Source organism: Gallus gallus, chromosome 17 (genome assembly GCF_016699485.2).
Source record: "Gallus gallus isolate bGalGal1 chromosome 17, bGalGal1.mat.broiler.GRCg7b, whole genome shotgun sequence".
Lineage (NCBI taxonomy): Eukaryota > Metazoa > Chordata > Aves > Galliformes > Phasianidae > Gallus > Gallus gallus.
The window spans coordinates 9005170-9031169 of NC_052548.1; the positions used below are offsets into that span (position 1 = coordinate 9005170).

The 26000-nt window shown below is 43.7% G+C and overlaps 1 protein-coding gene across 15 annotated transcripts; it reads left to right on the forward strand.

Moving 5' to 3' along the window:
- Nucleotides 1-25938, forward strand: GSN (gelsolin). 15 transcript variants are annotated; one of them, XM_046901661.1, is made up of 21 exons: nucleotides 470-500; nucleotides 927-984; nucleotides 3061-3228; nucleotides 4400-4511; nucleotides 8654-8753; nucleotides 14351-14552; nucleotides 15532-15686; nucleotides 16694-16855; nucleotides 17090-17239; nucleotides 17525-17614; nucleotides 18476-18608; nucleotides 19067-19155; nucleotides 19973-20188; nucleotides 21007-21140; nucleotides 21894-21984; nucleotides 22386-22556; nucleotides 23364-23538; nucleotides 23826-23950; nucleotides 24369-24446; nucleotides 24963-25023; nucleotides 25454-25938. In XM_046901661.1, exons 6-21 carry the CDS (start codon nucleotides 14360-14362, stop codon nucleotides 25621-25623), a joined length of 2193 nt encoding a protein of 730 aa, XP_046757617.1. In that variant the 5' UTR covers nucleotides 470-500; nucleotides 927-984; nucleotides 3061-3228; nucleotides 4400-4511; nucleotides 8654-8753; nucleotides 14351-14359; the 3' UTR covers nucleotides 25624-25938. The 15 variants fall into 15 exon arrangements, with proteins under 15 accessions (XP_046757620.1, XP_046757615.1, XP_015134816.2 ...); XM_046901657.1 differs by lacking the exon at nucleotides 8654-8753; XM_046901662.1 differs by lacking the exon at nucleotides 3061-3228.
- Nucleotides 25939-26000: the final 62 nt, after the last annotated feature.

The window sequence follows — 26000 nt, forward strand, 5'->3', positions numbered from 1 at the left end:
GGGGAGACACGGTGCGGGATGTGGGAGCGCCTGGCTGTGCCCGGCTTTGCTGCTGACCGCCTTCCAGACCCGCGCTGCCCTCGCCTCGTGGTGCAGCACGAGGAGCTGCTCGCCATGTGACAGGGAACGAAGGAACGGCCCTTCCCTCTGCCATCCGGCCTGGACACGGCCCGGACCTGCCCCGGGAGGCTGAGATGAGTGAGGTAGGTGAGGAACAAAATGGTGGCCGAGGGGCTGGGCTGGGCGGAATCACGGCCGCTCTCGGGCTGGTGCTGATCCCGATCCCGATCCCGATCCCGATTCTGGTCCCGGTCCCGATCCCGATCCCGGTCCCGGTCCCGCCGCCGCAGGGCAGGAAAGGGCAGAGCCGCCACCGGGCCTTGGCCGGGGCGGGGCCGGGCTGGGGCGGGGTGCGCGCTGTGACCGCCCCCGGGGCTGCCCGCTGTGCCCGACCCCGCGCCCCGCAGCTGCGTCCCGCCCGCCCTGAGCGCCAGCAGCAGGTAGGGCCGGCAGCGCGGCGGGGACAGCGCGGAATCCTCCGGCCCGGGGTGCGGGGCGGCTCCTGGGCGCACCGGGGGGCGGTGGGGCCGGGCGGGCGGCGGCAGCTCCGAGCCCGGGGCTGCCGGGGGGAGGCGGGGAGGGGCGTGGGACGAGCGGCGACGCTTCGTGTCCGTTCGAGCGTAGGTTCGCACGGCTGCCCCTGAGCCGCTGTCCCCGTGTAACGCTGCTCCCCGGAGTCTGACTCGGTGTCACACCGCGCCCTGAGACCGGCACGCCGTTAGCGCAGCCCGGGGCGGAACGCCGACAGCCTGCTGAGCATCCGCGCCCGGAGCGGCGGGGCTGCGTGCTTCTGTGCCCGGGGAAAGGGTGTTTGAACGGAAATTCCACAAATGTAGATACTTAAAGTAATTTGAAATGTCTCCTAGGAAAAGTGTTTAAAAAAAAAAAGTTATGGGGATGACTTGTTTCAAGGAGGCCTCATTAGTAAGTAGATCCTCATTGAATAAAACTGCTTTGAATGTTATTTGCTTTTGGATGTGAAAAAAATCCGACTTTGCTAACAAGGATGACTCTAGCATCAGTTTCCTCTAAGTCTCCTTTTTTTCTTACTGATCACTGCAATTCTTTCAGTTTTCCACTACCAACTTTGCATGATGCAAGTTTCTCAGTGAAAAAACAAAACATTTCCTTTGCTGAATTTATGGCATGGCTCAGCTTAGGGTGCTTCTGCTCTGGAGCAGAACACGGTTCTCAGGTACCTCTCATCTTCTAGGTTTCCCCAACTGCCCTGCAATGTGCTGTGTAACATCTGCCCAGCAAATGAATTGTTATCCAAGTACTCAGGATCAGGTCTTGGCTACTGCAAACGGTTTCCCTCATCTTGTCCATGAGGTAGTTTATTCCGCACTCCACAGTGCAGAGAGCTCCAACTTTAACCCATAAGCTAGCAGGGAGAAGCAGAACCCAGCACTGCTTGATGTCCTCTCTGTGGGCTGGCTGTGCTGTGCCATGCTGCAAGGGGTGCCTTCATTCTGCTGTTCACCTCCAGCACAGATAGTGGGAACGCTGCCCTCTGCACTGATGCTCCAATCCTGGGCCTCAGCATTCATTTATGTGTGCCATCAATGGGCCCCACCGCACTGCCTTCTTGCTGGAGCAGCATGGAGTTGAACTTCGTGGATTTCACTAAAATTGAACACAACAATAGGGTAGGAATTGAAGTTACACCTTGTAGGTATATGTGGATGGTGGACTTCTTAAATGCTGTGTTTAAATACATGGAAGGATTTTCCAGTGGTTGCCTGAGTGTCCAGATACTGATGTGTTTTAGTGAGAGCGGGGTGCATGCAGTAGGTGGAGGAATGTCTCCTACCCTCAGAAGAATGGATGCTTTCTTCAGCTTGATGAAATTCCAGTACTGCAGGGAAAATACACGGAAACTGAACCTGCAAACAATCTTTGGCTACTTTTGAATGTCTAAGGTGTGACAAAGCAAAAATGCTACTGTTAGTCTCAACTTTGATTTTACAGGCACAAATCCAACCTGTTTGTGAATTTGTTCCTTTCATCACCAAAGCAGGGATGTGAGATAGCATTCCACAGTCCAGTTTCATGGTTCTGATAATGTTACTCAGGGCAGTTGCTGCCAGCTCCAGCTGAGAGGCTGGCTGCATGACTTGTTCCATTACAGGGCTGTTTTTGTAGATACTCTATGTATTTTTGTGAGTGCCTCAGCTATCTCCTGAGTTAGCATTGTGGCCAGCAGTGTCACTGACGGGGGATGCTGCTTCTGGGAAGAAGAGATGGTAAGAGCCTTCTTATGGTGCACAGAGCAGCAATTAGCTGTTTTCAAAGACCTGTGCTGAGCCAATGCTTCTCCAGGTTCAGATAAAGTAACTTTTTGTATGCTGGGTGTTGTAAAGTGTGCTGGTGGGAACAAAACTATTCTTAAAATAGCCCTCTGACTTATTTGGTGCTCAGGATTTGTAGCTGATTTTGGCTTGCTTTAGGAATACAAGCTTTCCAGTTTAGTTCCAGGCTCAGTACTGCTACTGACATGTTAGTCATGTTTACGAAGGAAGATGTTGGATAGGAACCTGGAAATCCACAAACCAACTGTTTCTCCCTTTTGCTTTGAAAACCTAACAGAAGGAAAATTTTAGTGGTTGGTTTTTCTTCTTCTTTTTTATCTTTTAGGTTAAGTATGAGCTGAAGTGATGAAGTTGCAGGTTGATTGCAATTAAACAGAACATGGTTAAACATGTGAAGTAGCTTGCTCACAATGAATAACTACTGTATAGGAAGAAGCAGCTGTTCTTGGTTATTGTTCACTTTCACAGCACTTCGGAATTGCTGTATGAATAATCTATTTCTGAATACGTCTCTGCCTGATCACTTTGTGTGCCTCTGTCATGTAGTTTGTTCTGCTTCTCAGCGTTAGTTAAAGTTCTCATCTTTTCAGTTTCATCAATTAATCATCATTTAATCACTTCAGATGCTCAGAAGACTAAAGGAATTTGAAATAAATGCTCTGGATGATTAATTCTGTTCCCTTAAAAGGAAAAGTGATGCCAGGGTTCTCAGCTACAGGCCGGGCTGGAGCTGTTTCGCCAGTATCAGACAGTCTCCCTAGGTGGGGATAGTGCACAGCTATGGAGCCTGCCATGTTTGGTTCATCTGCAAAGAATTTCTGCAGGAGGCTCTATGAAACAACGGCGATGTAAAGAGGTAATGCAGTCTGATACAGCCCTCAGTGCAGGAGCAGAGGAGCTGTCTCACTGGCTCATCGGTGTCTCAGCAGTGACAGGAGCTTGCAGCTGATGTTTAGGCAAAGGAGAGAAGAATTTGTATGGGCAGATTTCCTGAGGTCTATCACTTTGGCTTTTGGCAGTAGAGAACTGCCACGATCGGGGATTTTAGAACTGAAGGCTGTGTTCAGATGATCATGTTTAATAGTCAATAGTCATCCCATCCCTTGTGAATTTCTCTCATCTTTTTGATCCCACTTGTAGTTTTGTTTTCTGAGCAATAATTTCGATTTTGTGCCTGCAAAGAAGCACTTTTATTTCCTTTAAAACTGCTACATAGCAATTAGGTTGTACCTGTCCACACAGAAGCAATGTCTTATGCGTAGAAACAATGCAAACACAAAAAACAGAGTGTTTTTTTTTTTTAATTACTCTTACTGCCTATGTCATTTTCATGCCCAAGATTAATTCCCAAGTTGGATTTTCTTCAGAGCTCAGTCTATCAAGAATTTGTCTCATAGGAACAACTGTGGGGATCTACCAGGAAGTGCTCTGTCACCACGGGATAAGTCACAGCTGGTTATCTCCTGCCCCTTATCCAGATAGGAGTAGTTGGGATGCTGCTGAGCCATGAGACAGACTATAGCACCTTAAGAGGTTTATGTTGCTAAAGGTCTTCTGTCTTCTCATGATTTTGGCTTTTAGTAAGAATAAAAGGAAGTGAACTGGTGGTAGAATGTGTGAGCAGACTGCATACACAACAGGCCTGGAATCCATGGTGTGTGTGTGGTTGTTTCCCAAGAAGTCCAGGATGTTGGCAGATTTCCCATTTACATTGCATCCCGCGGGCTACTGGCTTTTATAGCAAAAATGCACCGATTGCCAGCATGGATTCATCATTTCTTTTATGACCTCTTTGGTGCGCAGTTGGGCGATGGGCTTTTTTGTACATGTGCCATTATGCCCATGCCCTCCAGGTACAGCTGTGCTGCCAGTACCTGCCTAATCACAGCAGTGAATGCTTTCTTGCAGTATCACGAGTCCATCAGTGTGCAAACACTCAGCATATGCAGTCTGCTGATCCGGATGTGTATCTGGGGCGCTGGCAGAGAGCTGATTTGGTAATATGGCTCTGTTATATCCTATCATAGGTGGACTCAGATCAGACAGTGTTCATAGCTGTCAGCTTCCAGTTCTTCACAACTGCTCAGTGAAGGAAAGCGTGAGCAGAAAAGTCAGGAAAGGAAGTAGGAGGCTGTCACGGTAAGTGCTTGAACAAGCGGCAGGGTTTATCCCTGATTATCCACTGATGTTGCATTTGCAAGGTTAGAGCTTGGACACTTGTGGAGCTGAACAGAGCTGACACAGCTTTTCCTTGGGGTGCTGTCAGTGCTTGGCTCAGGAGAGCTGCATGAGGTGACACGAAGATGCCAGACTGAGACAGCCAGGCTGCAACGGGGCTGTTCCCTGGGCAGAGCCTGGCACTGGTGCTGCAGTAATTTGCTGTGGTGCTCTGTGTAGTTCTGCCCCTTCACACTTCCCTCTGGATAATTGTTTTATTATTATTATTTTAGTTTTTCTGTTTTTTGTTTTTTTTTTCCCCCTCTTTGAGGGGAACTGAGATGTAGATAGTAACTGCATCCTCAGTCAGGATATTCAAACCAATCTGCCAGGGTTTTTTGATCAAAGTTTGGGATATGATGGTGACTGGGTAGAAGGATTAGATGGTTTGGACTCTGATTTTTTTTCCTGTTCTTATTTTTACCCATTTCAGAGTGTTCTTTTCTCACTACAGGCTGTGGTTTTGGTCTTTCTTCTCTTTTTCCCCTCATCCACTTCCCAGTAAGAACCTGGAACTGCTCTCAGCTGGTGTCCCAGCACAACTGGGAGAGGGAGAAACAGCCATCTGTCTGTGCTAGGAACAAATCAGGCAGTGGGATGCTGTCCAAAAACAAAGTTTAAACATATGTTATTTACTGAATGTTTCCACATGCAGTAAAAATAAAGCTACAATTCAAAACAGTGCATTTAAAACACTGGAGGAAATGAATCATCCCAGAATCTCTCGGGTTGGACAGGGCTGCTGTGCTGAGAGCTGTCTCCATCAGGGCTTTCCCTACTTCCAGGCTGCCTGCCTTGGGAGCCCTTGTGGTTCCACAGCCCTGGAAGCCCGAATCTCATTAAAAAGAAAATTAAAAAACACTGTTAATCACCAAAGGAAGACCAATAAACACTTTCATGTGAGGAAGAAGGGAGTTTCTGACATGGCTGTCAGCAGCATTGCCTTCTTGTGGCTGCAGGCCTGGTGCTCACAGGGAATGTGGCAGTCAGCTCTGGAACAAAAAGGCCTTCGTGAGAAGTTATCTCTTCTAGCCAGAGTGACCACATCTGCACGTATTCAGAGAACTGAAAGGGGAACTGTAATAGTTCTTATGTTGATTTAGTCAGAAGGAGATGTTTGGGAGAAAAACCGCTGCCTCTAAAATGGGGCAGCCCTGTCATGGATGCCCCGAGGAGGAGGAGGACTGTGGGGAAGTGCTGGGCTGCTTGTGCAGGTGCAGGGCTGCGGGAGGCTGCTGGCCATAGCTGTAGCTCTGTCTGTTGTGTCCACCAGGGCTGGCACCACAAACCTGCAGCATCTGTATGGTTCAGGCATGTCTCATGTTCTGATCAATGCCCCTGAATCTGAAGAAGCATTTTGATTTTGAATGTGTCTGTGAGGTCAGGTAGCTCCTGTTAGTTCAGGATGCTGCCTGTCTGCACAGCACTCCTGTGCAGTGCCCCAGGCTCTGCTGCAGAACCATGAGGTCAGGCCTGAGGTGGGCTGCTCGGCTGTGCTGTGTCTGTGGGGCAGATAGGATTTCCTCTGTTTCCTTTTATTCACAACTGTTTTATACTCAGCTTTAGCATTTGCATGGACTTCTCCTGTCCTTGTCATAGGTATAGGAGTGTCTTGTTGTAAGCCCTCTCACCTACTCACCCGTGCCTGTTGCTTCACATGGAGCACTTCATGCTTCCCTTCTGGACTCCTTTTAGGTTGTCTCTTCTGGTTTCCATCCCATCTTCACCAGTAAAAATGTATTAGTCTGTGCTTCCTTGGGTTAATGATAATGAATTGAGCAGACTTCTGCGCTACTGAGGAATGCATTGGCTAGCTCACAGGGGGAGAACGGTTTGCATCAAGTTGCAGCTCATTTCCCCTCTGCACAGTCAGGACGTGGTGACTGGAGGGACAACATCTGTGTCATTTCCCCACAGCTGACCACAAGCACATCCTCAGTGTCTCCATGAGTGCGCTTTGGCTGTCACCACCAGATCCATCTATGGGACTTGACAGGGAGTTGTAGTCATATTTTAATGTACTGGGTTATGTCTTATGGGTTATATAAGCACTCCTTTAAGACATGTTTTCAACACTGAACAGTGATTTGTGTCCAACTACAATTCACAATTCACTTTTGCTTGCAACTTAAGGAGAGCTGCTGGTAGTTTCCACAGATCCCTTCTTATCTGTGCTGCGTGTGTGTGTAAGTGCATGATTCAGCTCTCGTGTATGCTAAGGTAGGGCTTTTAAACAGTTGATTGTATCAGCAGATTTTCTCTGGGTGTGTTTCAATCAGATGGGAGACCTGTATATTCTCCAAGAGTTTCTCCCATGTAAGTAATATTCTTCCTGATTTCTATCATGCACCTGAGAAGAAACTCAGGCTTTTGTGTTTTTGCATGCACCAAGTTTTCAGCCTCTGTGCATCAGGCTGAACCTTCTGTTTTCATTGAGTGGATCGTATTCAAAAGGTAGAGAGACCAGAATAGAGCTGACATGACTCATAATGCAAACAAACAGCTGGAAAAAGTGAACAATACGCAAATCATCTGGGTGTTCTAGTTTGCTAAAGTGGTTTAGTAGGAATTTTAACTTTTAAATGCAAAAACCTACTTGCCAATTGCACGGATAATGCTGTACTTTGTGTCCTGGACTGTTGATGTGAATTCCTCTTGGAATCAGATGCATATTTTAAATGAAAGAGGAAGCTGTTAAAGGAACAATGCTGGTTTGACCTTTTAGGATTTGTGAGTGACTGCATCTGTTCAGATATAACTGCAAGGAGTACCACTGACCATCCTGCCTCTCCTATAGGGGACTGAAATAGCTTGTGGATCTGCCATGGTTAGAGTAGGAGGAGGCTGTTCCATGCCAATTTTTCTAATCCCACAGAAGCCTTGTTTACTAGCTCCTTCAGGGGGTGGGAGGAAAGGGGTTGTTCTTAGTATTATCTGTATATGAATGCAAGGCTGTCAGGAGACTGGAAACTGAATTCATCTCTCATTTTAAATATTTTTCAATGCCTGTCACCTTGGCAACAAAGCTGAAGTCCCATCAGATTTCTTTTCAGTGACTTACTGAAAAGTTAGTCACATTACATACTGTTTTGTCAAGGAGGCAATAAAGAATAGAAAAGTATTCTCTTTTTCAATATGTACCATCATCAGCTGTTAATACTGCACTGAGCTGTCTTCCCTCCTCTGTTAAATGCAACACCATGTCTTGAATTTCTTATTGTCAGAACTTGAATGTTTCTGTAATATTCAATCTGACAATCTTTGTAAATTCATCAGAGTTTTTATGGGTTTGCAGAGGATCAGAGAGAAAAGAAATGGTTGCGTGGGTAGTCAGAAAGCATAGATTATCTTCAAAGTGTAGGAACAGCTAAACTTGAGATAATAATTTGATATTTGATCTGTTCAGTGGCATTATCTCAGACAGTGCTCTGGAGTACACAGCTCTTGCCCTGGCAGTGTTACTGTCACACGTACAACCTGCTGATTTTGTTGGGATTGATCATGCCAGCAGTACTTTGCTCCTTACAAAATGCAAAACAGACTCTCTGTTCTTCTTTTGTTGTAGCAGAAATGTGGTGATTTACTTCACCTCTCTCATATAGGAGGTGTAGAATGCGATGAGACAAGGGAGCCCTTCTTTTCCCGAGGAGACATATTATTTCTTTGGAGCAATCCATAGTCTCTGGCAATTGTTGACAAACAAGTAGAGGGAAAGAAAGAATTGTCTGGGTGGAAATGCAACTGTTTGCCTCCAAGGTACAGTGAGGATTGGGGCACAAGAGCTGTTTTTGAAGCATGAATGCTGTATGGTTACAGATGCTCAGATTTACTGTTCTCCCCATGCTCTAGAAATTCAGAATGTATTGACAGTTATTTTGATGCCCCATATCATCCATCAAAATGAAAAATAGTGCCTTTGCCATCTAAAAATGCAGAAATTGCTCCAGAATCATAGAGCAGGTGTTTGCAATGTGGTGCAATGTTATGTTGGCTGCAGTCCTTTCTTTGTGGCCCTTGTTTATACAACACGTTTAGACAAATTAACTGAACCTATCACGAACTAGGAACTGGAGCTGTAAATGAGAACAACCATATGGTGATCTGGCCTGCCACTGTCACAGCCTCATTTCACTCAGCTGAGCTGTCCTGAACAGCCCTGTGTGGGTAAGTCCTTTTCCTATCGCTGGGTATACATATGGGAATGGCCACAATTTAACTGTAGCTCGAACAAACAAGAAGTTATTCTCAAAGAAAAGGTAGATTTGTTTTTCTCTTGTAAGTTACTAGCTGAATAAACTATGGAAGAGTGCTTGTTCTGAAGGTAAGCCTGAGTTCTCCCTGGTGATGTATTATTGGACAAAATAAAAAACAAGCACCCTCAGGAATGCTATTTCTGTTAAACCAGGGTGCTATTAACATAGCAGTTGGACCTCTGAGTCTCTGCTTCATGTAAATACTTAGAATATCTCTTTCCTTTGCAACATGTAGACCTCTTTACAGTTGAAGCTGTTTAAACAAACCATTGCACTTCTTTTATCACCCACTATTTTACCAGCAATTTTCCACCTATATATATATATATATATATATATATATTTTTTTTTTTTGCAGTTGCTCATATTCAGTGAATATCCTGGGAAAAAAAGCCTCCAGGAGCTTCACTGAATAGCTTAAAAATATACATGCTGTTCACTGTCTTAGAAATGTTGAAGTACACAGCTTTGTGAGGAAAGCCCTGTGTGCTAATATTTGCTTTGTCATACAGAAGAGCCGCCTACTAAATACTTATGCACATTCCTGTGCATTTAATCTTGCTTTAGTGAATTTGTACTTTAAAAATTCACTTTAGAAAGCATTGCCATTATTACCTGGTGCATTTTGTGGTCTGAAATACTCTGGCAATACCAGAAGTCAGAGAATGTTCTGTTTGAGTGTGTGCATTCCTTCAGCTCGGGTAAGCTGCTCTGGATGTTTGAGGTTGAGTAGGAATCAGACTGGAGCCCAAGAGAATAAAGTGTTGTCTCCTCTCTTTGATTCTGTGAGACTGGATGATACTGTCTCCCAGAAAGATATTTTAGGCAATATTATATGCCTGAGAGGACTGTAGGTGTGAAGATGTGACAGCAGATTTGATGTGGAGGAACTAGTCATTAATTATTCCCACTAATTGGCATTGCCACGTGAAGAGACAGAAGGAATAAGAGATTCTAGACTCTATCTTCACAGGTATGCCTCACAGTGGAACAGGATGTTCCTTTCTGTGCAGTGCTGGGCCGGGTCTGAGCACAGCAGAACAGGGCTCCTTGTCAGGAGCAAACTCAGAGAGTGAAAACAAGTGGTGAAATTGCTGATAGCACAACTTACAGGGGCACGGGGCCTCTCTGGGACAGAGGAGTGGGAGGCACAGTCACAGGGATGAGCGTGAGGAACATAAATAGGAGTATCTGGGGAGGGAGAAAAAGAGAACTGTTTCTTATGAATGCTAGGATAGAAGTAAGCAAAGAAGAATACTGAGTCCCAGACTGGAGGTGGTGGAAGCACAGCTGTCAGGGCCTCTGACAGTGCTATAATGGAGAAGATGCACACCAGGACGTTTGCTGGGCAGAGAAACAAGAGGGTCTCCCTGGTATTTCAGGCCTTTCTATTGAAAAAAGTAGTTCCCAGCCTTGGGAAAAATCATTTATAAATGTACTGAAGAAGCAGCCTCCAAATTCTGCCATTGGTCTATGAGATACACACAGACTTTTGCACGGATTCAGCTTCCACGATGCACCAAGTCCATGTGCTGTGTGTGGTCAATCAGGGCGCTATGCCTGTGATTATTTCTGTGTAATTATCTCTGTGATAAGGCATTCTCAGACAGACCTGGCATGGTTGTGTTAATTGCATGTCTGGACACCATAACAAGTCATTGTCTTCCACTGTTTGCTCAGAATATTGGACTTTTCTTAAGTTCTTGTTTTTATCGCTATGCAGCCAAGTGTTATTTAGATGATCCATCTGCTCTGAAATCCCATATTTCAAGCCCTTTTCTTGTTTTCCTTAAGTAACTTCTCTTTGCATAAGAAGCTGACCCTGTGCAGCACCATTTCTATGACTAAGCTGGACAGTTTTATTAACATCAGCTCGAAGTTTGCTTTCTTTCCCATGTCTCCAGCAAGACACCCTTTTCAGTATGGTCCTGGCAACCTTATCTGGCATTTACTGGCAATAACACATCCAGAGCACAGTTTTCTGTGGCTTGACTCAACAATGCAACATTTGCACAGCAGTAATAAGCCATACCAGCTGCTGGCGTGTTACACTTACTCCCTTTTGACATGCTTCAGATGAATCCTTACCAGAGATCATTATAACACACAATTTATTGACCATAACTCTTTCCTTCTGCAGCTAATTGACAACACAAGCTTGAACTCAGGACAGAACTTATAAAATACCATGCTAATTAGAGGACCAAATCTAGGTGTTTGTTTCCTTCCCACTTCTCACCTCCTCCCTTCTGCCCCCCAGTGCTGGAAAAAAAAAGTCTTAGGGGATTTGAGCTTACCCTGAAATGGGATGCTAACAGTGAAGATTATCCTAGGTCTCTTTGCCTTCCGTCTGTTAAGTTTGGCAGTGTCTCACTGTACAGACTTTTATTAATAAAAAGTCCAAAGTATTTTTCCATTTGGAAGGGACTCATCTCTTTCTAATGTTGTGCAATCCAGTCGTCTTGGTTTGGGTGTGCTGCAGCTGCAGAAGCCATTCACAGCTGGCGTCCTCGGAGCACCAGAGCTGTCCCACTGCACAGTTAGGCTTCCAAAATTTTGTCACCAGATTCAGACCTTTGACACTCTGAAGTTCCTTCACAGAAATCAGAAATGTCAGCAGTACTAAGATGTTGTTTTCATTGTCTATTTCAGCTTGAGAATTTGCACTGAATTTTCAGAAGTACATGAACTAAAACAGGGTTTGCCAACTTGAAATTTCGAAACAAGATGCATTAGCTTGAGCAAGAGAGAAACAGTGTTCTAGAAAGAGAGAGAAAGTGTTTTCATGGAGACATGAGAAGGCACATGCACAGTGGGGTCTGATCTTTCTGTATGGGAGTCTTGTGGATGCAGCCAGGTGGAGCGTTTGGCCTCCTATTGAAGCACCTGCTGAGAACTTGAGAAAGCACGAACATCACACTGTCAGTAATTCTCAGGGTGCATTAAAATCACCAGCAGTATAACCACACATAGGCATTGGCTATGTTCCTCACAGTGTTCTTGTTTGACCTCCCAGGATGTACATAGGCACACACTGCAGCGTGTCTAGAGCAGTCTGTGCAGTCCTCGGCAGCATGTGGGAGGTGCCGGACGTTGGACATGGCTGTTCGACCTCCAGGAGCAGCTGCACCAGCTGGAGGAGTGTGGGGCTGCTCTGCACCTGTGCTGCCAGAGCTGGAAGTGGAGTGTGAGCCTTCCTGTGCAGCCTGTGTGCTGCGGACACCTGGGAAGTGCGATGGGCTGGTGCTCAGAAGGACGAGCTGTTGGCTGCCTCTGTTTGTGATGGCAGTCCATCAGCATGCTGCTCCCAGCCGTGCCTGGTGAATTCCATTGACCTGAATGGGACTGATGGCTATGCTATGTTTCTGTCACAGGGGTCTTACTACACCCTCAGTGATATTTGGTTGTGGGATTACTGAGTTAGCATTGCTCTTTTGCCTACCAGACCATTAATGCCCTTTTGCTAACACTAGAGCTGAAATGCACTGGTCCATCTCAAACTCCTCTGGCTTGTGTTACTCTGATAGAGGTTTGTGCAACATGGCATTCAGGTGCAAGGCACATGATGAATTTTGCTTTCTGCTCCTTTGACAATTTCAGAGAGATGAAGGTGTATTCCCTCCATCCTCAGGTTGTTCACATGTGTACCATTAGTGCTTCTCTGTTCTCACTTCTTCAAAACCTCTTTCTCTGCAGCCCTTGCCATCTGGAGCAGGCTTGCTGTTCGTTCCTCTGCATCTCATCAACTTTCCATTTAGTTGCAGTCTTCAGCAGACAAAATATTGCCTTTGTTGCTGATGTCTTTTAATTTCTTCCTATCCCCTTGGCCTTATGACTGGATATTTGGCTTGCTTGAACACATTTGCTCTGTTGGTTGTAATGGATAGCATATTGTCTTGAGCTATTGCCGACTGGGATTAAGTATCTGTAAGTGGTTGAAGTCTGAGGTTCCCTGAGGAGTGTGTGCACAAACAAGTTCCACCCCTGCATTGATGAGGGGGTGGGCGTGTTTGTCTCTGATAAAAGATTGGCTTCTGCAGCACTCTTCGATATCGGCAGGAGGAGAAGGAGGGAGCTGGGACTCCCTGCAGCTACTGCAGGAGGAGGGAGAAGCCCATTTGCTGTTAGAAATGGGAAAGCAGGGCTTTGGTTATATTTTTCTTACCATTTTTTGCACAATGGCTCTGAAGCTGAACTGTGTGAGCTCCGTGTCTGTTGCAGGGCTTGGCTATGTTGTTACAGCAGCTGTGGTGCTTTCAGCTGTGGTAAGTGACCAGCACCACAATGAAACATTGACAAACTTCTACTCTTCAATTACTTCTAAGAGTCACACTGTTCTCTAACTTTGTAAGGAGTTTGTGCACTTTTATAGTGGGATCTGGGGAGAAATGAAGTCCGGCTGACTGGAATCAGAACAGTCAAAACTCACTGCTTTCCATCTTTATCTGTTTGATGTCTGCTTAGGAATCACTTTGGTAGCTAACCTGCTGTTTTGCTCTCTAGTTTGTAACATTCTTTGTTTCTGCCTTGGAAGCTGAGCAGATGGTTCTCCTGTCCATCAGCTACTGTGAGCCCTTTTCTTTATCGAATTACTGGATGCTTCTAATGTAACATTTTAATTTTTTCTTCCCTTTGTCTGATATCACTTACAGGCATGCTGTAATATACAGACAGACTTCCTTTGCCAATACTGCAAAAATGTTCTGCTTACTTTCAGTTTTACCAAAGTGAATTATTTTCATATGTAGCTAAATGAAAGTGTTCATAATGTTTTTGTGAAATAATGGATTGTATGCTGTAAATAGATTGCATTTGTGTGACAGTGCATGTATTAAAGCAGAATCACAACGTCCCTAGGACAGGACTTTATGTATAGTACTTTAATGCCTAAAATAGGACAGTGGCACAGAGATATTGTAGTAATGTGTCTACTGATTATCAGTAGGAGAATATAAGAATATAAGGAACTTTTAAATGATCTCTTTGATATTCACAATATCAGTGAGAGCAGGATCAGATTACACAATAATAATATCTGGATAATATTACGCACAATGTAAATAATGATTAATAATTGTGCAAGCTGTACAACATATAGTTAAAAGTGATATGTCCATTTCCTGCAATAATTAGCAAGGAAACTTGTATTCCACTTATGGGCCATATTGATAAGCTATAAATTAGTTTGGAAAATATATAAAGTAAAATCAGGAAATTAGGAAAAAAAAACAAACAAGCCCAAAACAACATTAGATAAAAGAGAGCCTGCAAAAGAATGTGCCAGGGAGAAGGCAGAAAATAGAGTTGTTTGGAATTTAAAGGTAACAATCAAAACAACAACAAAAAAAGATTTTATTTATTTATTCACAAAATTCAATGCAGGAGAAAAGAAAGGAAACTCTCCACTTGTTGCCTGGGACAATAGTTAAAAGATCAGAAGCAATATCATTTCAACAAGAGTTTCCTTGTACTGTGTGTGTTGAATAACATCCTCTGTCCTGCCCGTAGCCTGTCAGCATGGTGGAGCACGCTGAGTTTTCGAAGGCTGGGAAGGAGCCTGGCCTCCAGATTTGGAGGATCGAGAAATTTGATTTGGTACCAGTGCCAAAAAATCTGTACGGAGACTTCTTCACAGGGGATTCCTATCTGGTGCTGAACACCATCAGGCAGCGGAGTGGGAACCTCCAGTACGACTTGCACTTCTGGTTAGGTAAGTCTGGTGGGAGTGCCCCTGCTGAAGTGAATTGTGTTCCTCTCCCTACTCCGGCATTCTCCAGTAAACGTTCCCCAAAGAAACAAGGGACAGAACTTTGGGCATCCTGAGAATGCAGTTTTGGGTGCGCATATTGCTACTCGCCTTAAATATTTGAAATAGTTTCTGCAATAGAGAGTACAGCCGCCTCTGTACCTGGAAGTAGAATTGTGTTGTTGAAATAATGGCTTTTTCTGATGAAGGTGACATAATTCCTAGTTCTCCAGAGTCAGTTGTCAGGCCCACAGAAAAGACAAGACCTCAAATGAAAGAGTCTGCTGAAATCTTTTGTATTTCAAGGGATAGGAGTCTGTTGTTATCTTCCTCACTGATTGTTCCTTTTCTCCATGAAGTTCAGACCTTCAAAGTGGCCTTCTGCAATAAATGTCACTGAGTGACATGGCAAGGCTTTCTCCACATTCCGTAAAACCAAGACTCACTGGCACTATCATAGTTAAAGCTATGTAGGATACTTGCATGGTGGTTTGCCCTATTTGTCATCTGTCGATAGCTTTTCTACACTGAAAAGATTCTGAGAGGCGAACTGCTGAGAAACTGGTGCCCTGCTAGTCTCCACAGCTTTAATGAGCTGATGATGTCTTCCTGCAGATTCATCTGCTTGCGAATTTGGTCCATGAGAAGCTTCCTTCCAGAACAGGGTGAAATAGCAAAGGGAAAATGTATGATACTTAGCAAAGCTACAGCTGTGAAGCAGTGGGGCTGCAGCAGTCATGGTAGCATTGTAACCCTTACAGGGAAATGACTTTTTTTTATGCTGTTTAGGGTCATTATTAGAAAAGATTACAAACTGCTACTCTGCAGACCTGTGTGAAAGCTGAACTTTCCAGGAATCTCCTTTCTCCCTTGTGCTTATGCAGTTGAATGGTGAGGCAGAAACTTTGCATTCTCTCCATGTTTTTGCCTTTTCATTTCTTAGGAGATGAAAGCTCTCAAGATGAGCGTGGGGCAGCTGCCATATTCACTGTTCAGATGGATGACTACCTGCAAGGGAAAGCTGTCCAGCACCGTGAAGTGCAAGGCCATGAATCCTCAACGTTCCTGGGGTATTTCAAGTCTGGCATCAAGTACAAGGTAGGTTATAGCTGGGTCTTATCCTGCCAGTCTGAATCAAATCTGCAAGAAATGGCATCCTGCCCACTTCTCAGAGAAGTAAGAATTGCCCTTTTGCCAGTTGTTTAAAAAGTATTCTCAACCAGATGTTTTCAATGAGGTGGAACTGACAGGGTGGAGAACAGCAGATCCCAATGGGAGAGCTTTGGCTCAATTAATAATGCACAAGGAAAGCCCCAGGAAATTTTAGGGATTGGGGTTTTGTTTTTCTTCAGGAGGCGGAGGGAAAAAAAACAGTTCCAAGATGTCTGGAATGAGTTTAAGAGCAATCCAAGTGAATGGGAAACGCCTACTCAGTGGACTTAGCTTCTCCCAGTTACTTAACTAAGATTGGCCTTGCCTGTCTCTTTTTCTGTGCTCAGTCCACCTCCTTACCATCCATAATATTTGGGGAAAGTAGATGAATAGCAGTGGGAATTGTACTTCCTTTTAATAGGAAGAACACATGGTCTAGAATTGTTATCCTTATCAGGAATGCAATGGTAAAAGGAAAGGGATATCAGATCAAATGCTTGCCAAGTACTTGTATTTCCTCATGTTCAACTTTCTTAGTCTTTCCGCTTTGCTTATTTCCTGCTCATTTGTTGTTATTTTCTATTCATTCAAATTTGATAGTGCTTTTTTGGACAATATTGTGTAGGGGTAGGGAATCCTGGGGCTGGGATAGTTTCTGGTAGGCACGATGTGCAATGTACCTGGAAATACACCCTTCGCTCCACCAGTCAAAATCCTCTGAGAACCTCAACTGATCTCATGTTTCTATCACTGACAACAAAGGAATATATATATAGACAACAAAGGAATGGATAGCTGGGATGCATCACAGGATAGATTGACATACAAAAGTCCAGCCTGCACATATTAGCTCTCTCTGCAAGTTTCTGATGGCCCTCTGTCCTGTGAGAAATAAAAACTTCTCATGTATAGCAAATCAATGTATTTTTTTCTTCCTTTTTAATTTTTGTCAGGCTGGTGGCGTGGCTTCTGGCTTCAGGCATGTGGTTCCCAATGAAGTAACTGTGCAGAGGCTTCTCCAGGTCAAGGGCAGGAGAACAGTCAGAGCAACAGAGGTCCCTGTGAGCTGGGAGAGCTTCAACACGGGGGATTGTTTCATCCTTGACCTTGGCAGTGTAAGTACCACATAAAAGATGAGTTATCAGACTTTCAGAGGCAGAAAATTCTGATTAATTCAATTTTAATTTTTCTTCATGCTGTGTTTAGTTATCTAGAGTGTTCAGCATTCTGAAACATCATGTAGCCGGTTCTCTGACATCTTTCAGTCCTGGACATGCTGCTGCCTCCTCCAGAAAAGGTCATGGTAGGGTCTGACAAGTGGCCGCTGCATAATTTTTCTTTCTCCACAGAACATCTATCAGTGGTGTGGCTCCAACAGCAACCGCCAGGAGCGTCTGAAGGCCACTGTCCTAGCCAAGGGGATTCGGGACAATGAGAGGAACGGTCGTGCCAAAGTCTTTGTTTCAGAGGAAGGAGCAGAGCGGGAGGAAATGCTTCAGGTTGTTCACTTCATCCATTTCTCTGTGCTGGACGGGGAAGGGCAGTATGTGAAAGAACAGATGCAGTGGATAGGAAGGCTCAGTAATGTTTGTGTTTACACAGGAAGTGCTAGTGTTAGAAACACTCACTTCTATGCAGACTTGGTCTTCGTCATTGCTGGGACATCAGTGTATTTTTGCTGTTGTTGATCTAGAAGTTTCTTCTCCTTGTTCCTTGTGGTTGGAGCATCTGGAAACAGATTCTTTTCGATTGGCTAGTAACATTTTCTTTCGTCTCTCTCTCAGGTCCTAGGACCAAAGCCCAGCTTGCCACAAGGAGCTTCTGATGATACTAAAACTGATACAGCCAATAGAAAGCTGGCTAAGCTCTATAAGGTAACAAGAAACAGATGGACCCTGACAATTGTACAGAGTGAAGTAGTCTTTCCACAATTAGATGGAGCTGGAATAGCGTAGAAGGGCAGATCTGATCTGACTCAGAGTCTTTTAGGAGCCTTTTTAAATTTAAGTGTATGAACCTTGCTTGCTTACACTGCATACCCACGTGCTCTTTACTGCTTTTCTCAGAGGCTAGAGTCAGCAGTGGGGATTCAGCTGGAACTTTTCAGGAATTTATGAGAGAAAGGCAGAGTGTGAAATGAGTGGGGGGAACACTGTTAAAAAGATTAGAAGAATGGGCTAGAAACTGGCTTTACCTCTTTCAGTATGCAGTGAGCATGATGAAGTAATGATTTGGAAGGTAACATTTGCCATCAGCTAGTATGAGTGCAGAAGACTTGGTGAATGTCTGCCAAAATGGTTTGTAATGTAGATTTTAGTTATTAGTAGGTATAAGAACTCAGACCTTTGAACCCTCTTGACACAAGGAGGCCTACTCAGTTACCAAGACAGTCCTATTCAGTTCTGAGATGCAGTTATTTTTCTTTAGAAGAACTTTAATTGCTACTTTTGCATCCAGTACATTTAGCAGTTTGGATTAGTCTTTGTTTCTAGTGATTTCTGCTTTGCTAGACATATCTGAAATCTTCAGAGTAAGTGCTAGGTTCTGTCATACCTATGTAATAGGTCATACTGTGTTGCTATGTCAGAGGTTCCCTGTTTGAATAATAATAGTGCCTGAAGCAGCCAGTGCATTCAGGTTGATTTCCCTTCCACTCCATGAGTTTTGGACTACTGCCATGAAGCTGGAGAGGAACAGACAATGCCTTATCTAATCTCTGCACTGTGTTATCACAGGTCTCAAATGGGGCTGGGAACATGGCAGTTTCCCTTGTGGCAGATGAAAACCCCTTCTCCCAGGCAGCACTGAACACGGAAGACTGCTTCATTCTGGACCATGGCACAGATGGAAAGATCTTTGTTTGGAAAGGTACCATAGAGATGCAGGTGAAGCTGGTTATGTATGCATAGGATTTTCATCCTGATGCCTGTTTTTTTTGAGCCAGGTAGGAGAGTGTTCACTTGATGGTGGTGGTGCTTTTCAGGGCATTAGATAATGCTATCAGATAGCATTAGCAATCTCAGGAAAACACTCTCATCTGAAATGGCAGGTGCTGAGACACTGGGGTTTTGGTTAAATGAAGGTTTCTGGGAACCAGAAAGAAAAAAATAAATTAACATTATAAGCAGAAAGGAAATTGTTCTCTCAATCATCATAGAAAAGCACAGAAGAAATAAAAATTTCATTTAGTACTTGGCACCATCTTCTAGCTGGAATTCTGTGCACTTCAGCTGTTGCAAAAAGTTGAAGTGCTATGGACAGTTTTTTTCTCTGGGTAGATAAAACTTGTTAAAAGTTGATATCTTTCCTGTCTCTTTTCATTAAAGGCAGGAGTGCCAATTCTGATGAGAGAAAGGCAGCCCTGAAAACAGCTACTGATTTCATTGAGAAGATGGGTTATCCGAAACATACCCAGGTAAGGATATGCAGCCCATCCAAATGCCACTGTGTATAGTTTTCTACCACATAGGCCACTGACTCCAAAGCACAGCTCCTGTGGAGTGTCAGTATCAGTCTTTCAAGTAGCTCCTGTTTTGGTGGATGTGCTCTTCAGAAGAGAGATTCTGCAGTCTATCTCCAAGGCTGACACTGTCCTTAGAGTGGCACTTACTGCTTTTCAGCTAGCATGTAGGGTTTATTCCTCTCAGATACATTTCTATTTTTATCTTTTACCTTTTCTGTGACCTCTCAAGAAGGTGGAAAAGAGAAGATGTGGATAAACTTGCCTTTCTTATAGTGATGATTCTAAAAGTTAAACATTCCTTCAGCCCCCCTCAAAACCCAACTTAGACTGAGTATACATCTCCTAGCATATTCTAAAACCTATAATGTTGGTTGTGGTAGTATGGACCATCGAGGCATAGCTACAGAAAGGCTTAAATATTGATTAACAGTAGCTTGGAAGAAGCTGGGGACAATTCTTTCAAACTAGTGGTTGCAAGCAGGAGGGAGCAGATGATTTGTGATGTTTCTTTAGTCTTGGTAAAGGTCTGTTTGGTATCTAATAACTGTAGGTTTGATTGATCGCTTTATCTCAGGTGAGACCTGACGTGGCTCTTAGTATTGTTTTGTGATACCAAACCCTTCACTGCTGTAGTCTCAGGAGAGTTATACAAGGCAATTCTGCCAGCCTGAAACCAGGGCTCCTATGAAGCAAGTAGTAAGCAGTAGCCAGAGCTGGAGCTGTGCCAGATGTGGGATCAGGCTCTGATGGGCTGGCTCTTTTGTTTCAGGTCCAAGTTCTCCCTGAGAGTGGTGAAACACCTTTGTTTAAACAATTCTTCAAGAACTGGAGGGACAAGGACCAGACAGAAGGACTGGGAGAGGCTTACATTTCTGGTCATGTTGCCAAAATCGAGAAAGTACCTTTTGATGCTGCCACTCTACACACCTCCAGGGCCATGGCTGCCCAGCATGGCATGGAGGATGATGGCTCTGGCAAGAAACAGGTAGGTCATGTCAGAATCCTTTTGAAGAGTTTCCAGAATTGTCTTTAGTACTTCATGCCTTGCTGCAAGAACAGATGGAGCTTGAGACTCATCAACACTGCACTTTCATAAATGCTGGGGGTATCTTTAATGACTAAGATACTAGGAAGGTCCTGAGAGCCCTACAGCCATGTGGTATAGATGAGCTGTCGTTTTTGCTCCAAGATTGCCCTAGGGTCAATGCTTCACCCAACACCATTGACCTAGACTTTTTTTCTCATTTCACCTCATCCCTATTGTTCTAGTTCTTGTCGTCATGTATGTGATGAGTGATTGTCTCAGAACACCTATGTGGCACATCTGGATGTATGTGTTTGTGCATAGAAGCAGTGGTCAAGATGGGCTTGAAATAGCTGAGCCGTGAGTCCCAGCCAACCTTGTACTTTTCCAAAATCCCCAGTAAACTAAAATCTCTGTTCATCGTAACTGAGAGAAATCGAAATGATCATGTCATGTACAAAATGGGCATCAGTGCTGGTAGTCTAACTGACATTTCTCCTGTGTTTAACACCATTCGGAAGGCCTGATCAAGATTTGGGAGTTCACAATAGTATAAACTAAGTGTTCCTTGCTTCCAGGCCTGGCTGCAGGCTGTGGAAATCTGTGGTGGATGAGAATGACAGATTTTTAGTAGCTTTCCCCAGCAGGTGGGGCTGCAGGACTGCTAGTTTTGGGAGACTGAATGAAGAAAACAGAACACAGGCTCTGCTAAGGAACATCTGCTTTTTCTTATTTCACTAAGAAAATTTCTCGTCCTCTCCCTTTGTGCTCTTTTCTAGATTTGGAGAATAGAAGGCTCAGAGAAAGTGCCAGTGGATCCTGCAACATATGGCCAATTCTATGGAGGGGATAGTTATATCATCTTGTATGACTACCGGCATGCTGGAAAGCAGGGGCAGATCATTTACACTTGGTGAGAAAGACTGGGCCTTTCTGGAGCTGTGAAGTCTACTTCTTTGAGAATGGGTCACTGCTGGTTCCCATTTATGGTGGATCCTCAGGGAATAAGATTTCACTTAGGATAGTATTCCCTTTCAAAACATTACCAGAGGTCTGGAAACTTTGGAAGTTTGAATGGAAGGGGTTACTATGATGGCATCTTGTTTGTTTGCTTGTTTCTTTTTTTGTATTAGTTAATCCTTTGGAGCAAGCTCTGGACTTCTTGCAGTTTCTACATCTGAGACTACTGTAACTAATTTTTCTTACTTTGATACCCTGACTGGTGGATTGGATTGGGACTGTTATAGTTCCCAGGCCATGCCTCTAAAGGGGAATTTTTTTAACAGTCTCAGAGTGGTGATGTTCTTGCTTCTCAGCAAGCAGAGAGGGCACAGGCAAGCTGTGAAACTAACTTCAAAAGGAGTGCAGTCTGTATAAGTACTGCACGTATAGTTCATGCTAGCAGTGTGAACAGGCATATTTTTAAGCTGGCTGTCGGAAGGATTTTTGGAGATAGGCATGGAGATACTAAAAAATCTCTGCTTATTATCTAGAAAACATCTGTATCTCCCTCTGTAATCAGTCAGTCTTACGGCCTGAGACAGCGAACTTCGTGCTGAATGAAGTGCTACTGAGGTTTGGTAGCATAGAAGTTTTTCTTACGTCTTGATCTCTGTAAGGTACATGTGTTGGGGAAAAGAACCTCAACTTCTGCCTTGTCTTTCAGGCAGGGTGCTCATTCCACTCAAGATGAAATTGCGACTTCGGCATTCCTCACAGTACAGCTGGATGAGGAGCTGGGAGGCAGCCCTGTGCAGGTGAGAAAAAAACAAACAAAAACAAATTAAAAAAAAAAAAAACACCATGAAAACTGACTGAGAATAAGTAGGATATAATTGGTTTTCTCATACCTTGCAAGTGGCAGTGAGCTGTCTGCTTTCTAGTGTTAATAATTCTCAGAAATAACAATCTGCAATTCATACGAATTAATTGAACATGTTGGCAGCCAACAGAATTTGCTAGGAGAAGCAGAAAACACCCTGGGTATATTTAATTACATTTTTTTGCAAAGGCTGCTGGTTCAGTGAAGACTGCAAACTCCATAAGTTCTGTAAGAAGAGTCCAGCCAGAAATATAGCAGCCAAATCCACTTCCAGCATACCTCATGCTTCTCTTCATCAGTGCCTTAAAACTCACAGCAGGTTATCTTTTTCTCTAGAAACGAGTAGTGCAAGGAAAAGAGCCACCTCATCTGATGAGCATGTTTGGTGGAAAACCCTTGATTGTTTACAAGGGTGGAACATCTCGGGAAGGAGGCCAGACCACACCAGCACAAACACGGCTGTTCCAGGTCCGGTCCAGCACCTCGGGAGCCACCAGAGCTGTAGAGGTATGTGGAAAGAGAGCCAGCTTCTGTGTTGTATACATAAGCTGCAATGGGGACGCAATCTCTTTGAGTGGAATGAAGGCCAGATTGAGCTTTCTGATGTCAACTGTAACAAACGTTTAAACCTTTAGAAACTGTTAAAAGATGTTGCTTTTCTGGTGAATAAGTGGTGATAATCATTAAGTTCTTGTTAGTTTATAAATATCACCTCAAACAGGTTGAAGCTGTTCTCTCTTAAGTCCACAGTAGATGTTACACCCTGCATAAAAACAATGATTTACAAATACTGTTTGGTGCTGGATATTGTGACTTGTTCTAAGCTTGTGTGACCACCCTGCTGCCAGTGGAAGACTGCAAGTGCTAAAGACTACACAAAAATAGAGCCTGTGCCAGTGTACTGGCTGAGAGACCTACTTATTTGAAAGAAAATGCATGCATACAAATAAACATTATGCTAATGATGCATCAGCCTCAGCAGCAGGGGTGGCACTCTATGATAGTCTATGATAGCCCCAGCAAGTTCTTATATCTTCTGACAGAACCATAAAGACTGGCAAAATGACAGCCCCAAGCATCTGAGCAGAAAGTCGTGTATATCTGTAGATTGTATAAAGAAGCACACATTCATTTACTCTTCTCATATGATTAAGCCTAAGTCATTACCCAGATACAACGTGTATTGTAACCCTACGCGCTTGCATGGAAAATCTTGTTTGAAGTTTAAGGATAGATAATATTTTTTATTTTGAAATTATGGGCTCTACATAGAGGATGATTACACCTCACATGTGCAACTTTCTTTTTTTTCAGCTGGATCCTGCTGCCAGTCAGCTGAACTCCAATGATGCTTTTGTCCTGAAAACTCCCTCTGCTGCTTACCTCTGGGTTGGCCGAGGCTCCAACAGTGCCGAGCTGTCAGGAGCACAAGAGCTGCTGAAGGTTCTGGGAGCTCGCCCAGTACAGGTTTCCGAGGGTAGAGAGCCAGGTGAGGGACACACATGAAGTCTGAGGTCATTTCTGTGTAGCTGCACTTCCTCAATAATTATTTCCTGGATATTTTCCTTTTGTCTCTCAGAACAAGAAAATGTGAACATGACACAGGGTGGCTTCTCCACTTTAGTGTTTTCTTAATGTTTAACAGCACACCCATGTTTGTAGGCCTCAGGGACTTTCTGACTTAGAAAGAACAATGCTTAAAGCCCTACCCAAGCCATACTGCTACTGTGTTTTCCAGCAATAGTTGAGGCAATGGTGCATCTTTTCCTTTTCCAGATAACTTTTGGGTGGCTTTGGGTGGAAAAGCTCCCTACCGTACCTCTCCTCGGCTGAAGGACAAGAAGATGGATGCTCACCCCCCTCGTCTTTTTGCGTGCTCCAACAAGAGTGGACGCTTCACTGTGAGTATCTGGGAAGATAGTCGGTTAATTCAACATTCATCTGACAAAGCAGAGAGAAACTTAGTCTGAGTATGCCCTGAGTCAACTAATGAGCTGTTACACCTGATTTTCCTCTGTAATGTTTCCTCCTGAAAGGGAAGTATTAGCACCATTTATTTTTTCTGCAGAGACAGCAGCTACCTCTATAGCAACTTTCTGAACCATTAGACTGGTTCTCCCCTGGTTAACAACCAGCATTCCAATTCCTAAGATTTTAGCTCATGAGTCTTTCAAGCAGCAAGAGGCAGCATTAGAAGTCTTGTGCATGAATGAAAGGCTGACAAGAGGTGAAACTAGAGCCCTGGTGAACTGCATTTCTCTTGCAAAGGTAAAGTGACACTTGCAGAATGTACTCATCTTTTGATCTTATGTTTTTCAGATTGAAGAAGTCCCTGGAGATCTGACTCAGGATGACCTTGCAACAGATGATGTTATGATCCTTGACACATGGGACCAGGTATGTCATGTTCACACAAAGTGGCTCTAGATTTAGGGATCCAAACTAAAATCACTAGCAGAATTATTACATTGTAGAGTCCCTGAAGCCTGAGAACAAATCACCTCACCTGTGACACTGAAGAGAACTTACACCCAGAACATGTTAGTTGCTGTGTATGACTCAGCCAAAAGTGAACTTAGAGATGAATTTTGTGTCTGTTTTATGTAAGGATGTTCAAACATCAGTTTTTGGTGTTTTTTTTTTGTTTGTTTGTTTGTTTGTTTGTTTTTCTGGTGTTATGCTAGTGTACAACTTGTTCATGTAACTAGAATTTACAGCAGATAAACTGCAGCTAAAAAGCTTCCTGTCATCTACCAGTAGCTTTATTCAGGTGGGTCAGTGATCCAGGCACACCAGGAGGAGTATGTTTCTGTTCAGTGTTATACTCAGTTCACTGAGCCCTTGTCTTCTCTTCTATAGGCACATTGGCTGTTGCAGAAACAATTCATGTGATTTATTTTTTTTAATCTATAGGTGTTTGTATGGATTGGAAAAGATGCCCAGGAGGAAGAAAAGACTGAGGCTTTGAAATCAGGTAATATCATGACATTTTTTCTTCTGAGATAAATGTTTTTTATTTTCCCACCATCTGATTTTAAGTCAGACAATATCTGAGGAATATATCTTAATCATAACATTCAATGTTGTGACCAAAATGATCACATAGATTGAGAGAAGAGTATTCCAAAGATCAGCATAAAAAGGTATGGTATTTAGACACACTGTGCTTAGACCCTAGCAGTGGAAAAGTATCCCTGTGTGGGTGAGTACAGACTGCTGTTATATTGGAGCATTTTATGACCCTAATCTATGTTTTCTACCTAAAAATGCCTAATTTGTTAACTAATAACTAATTAAAACCTTATTTGTTTTAATGAAAAATCTGAAACTGTATCTCCATTGTCCATTTACTGCTCCCTAAGATATGTACTTTATGAGATTTTCTTCTACTTGTGTCTTTACAGCTAAACGATACATTGAAACTGATCCAGCCAGCCGTGATAAGAGAACTCCAGTCACACTGGTTAAGCAGGGGCTTGAGCCTCCAACCTTCTCTGGCTGGTTCCTGGGCTGGGATGATGACTACTGGTCTGTTGATCCTCTGCAGAGAGCAATGGCAGATGTGGATGTCTAAGTAACAGGTTTTTCCTCTTTTTAATAGAGCAAGTTTAGTTCCTTCAGTGCCTTCAAGAGCTGCTTCCTCCTGCTGGATGGATGCTAGCATGGCAATGATGTTAATAGCCAATTAGCTGTGCAATAAGTACCAAAACCAATCACGACCAGTCATACTGCTCTATTCCTTGCTTTGATTATATTTAATATGGTAAAGCTTGTTTGGAATAGGAGAAGAATGGGTAAGCTTTGTTACTAAGATGAAAACATTAAACAGAATCTGTAGATCCCACATTTGAACTTACTTGAAACAAATACACACCTTTAGAAAACAAAACCTCCTTTGTGCTGTTTTTTGTGAGCGCGTAAAATGTTTACAAAAAGGATTTTGTGGTGGTT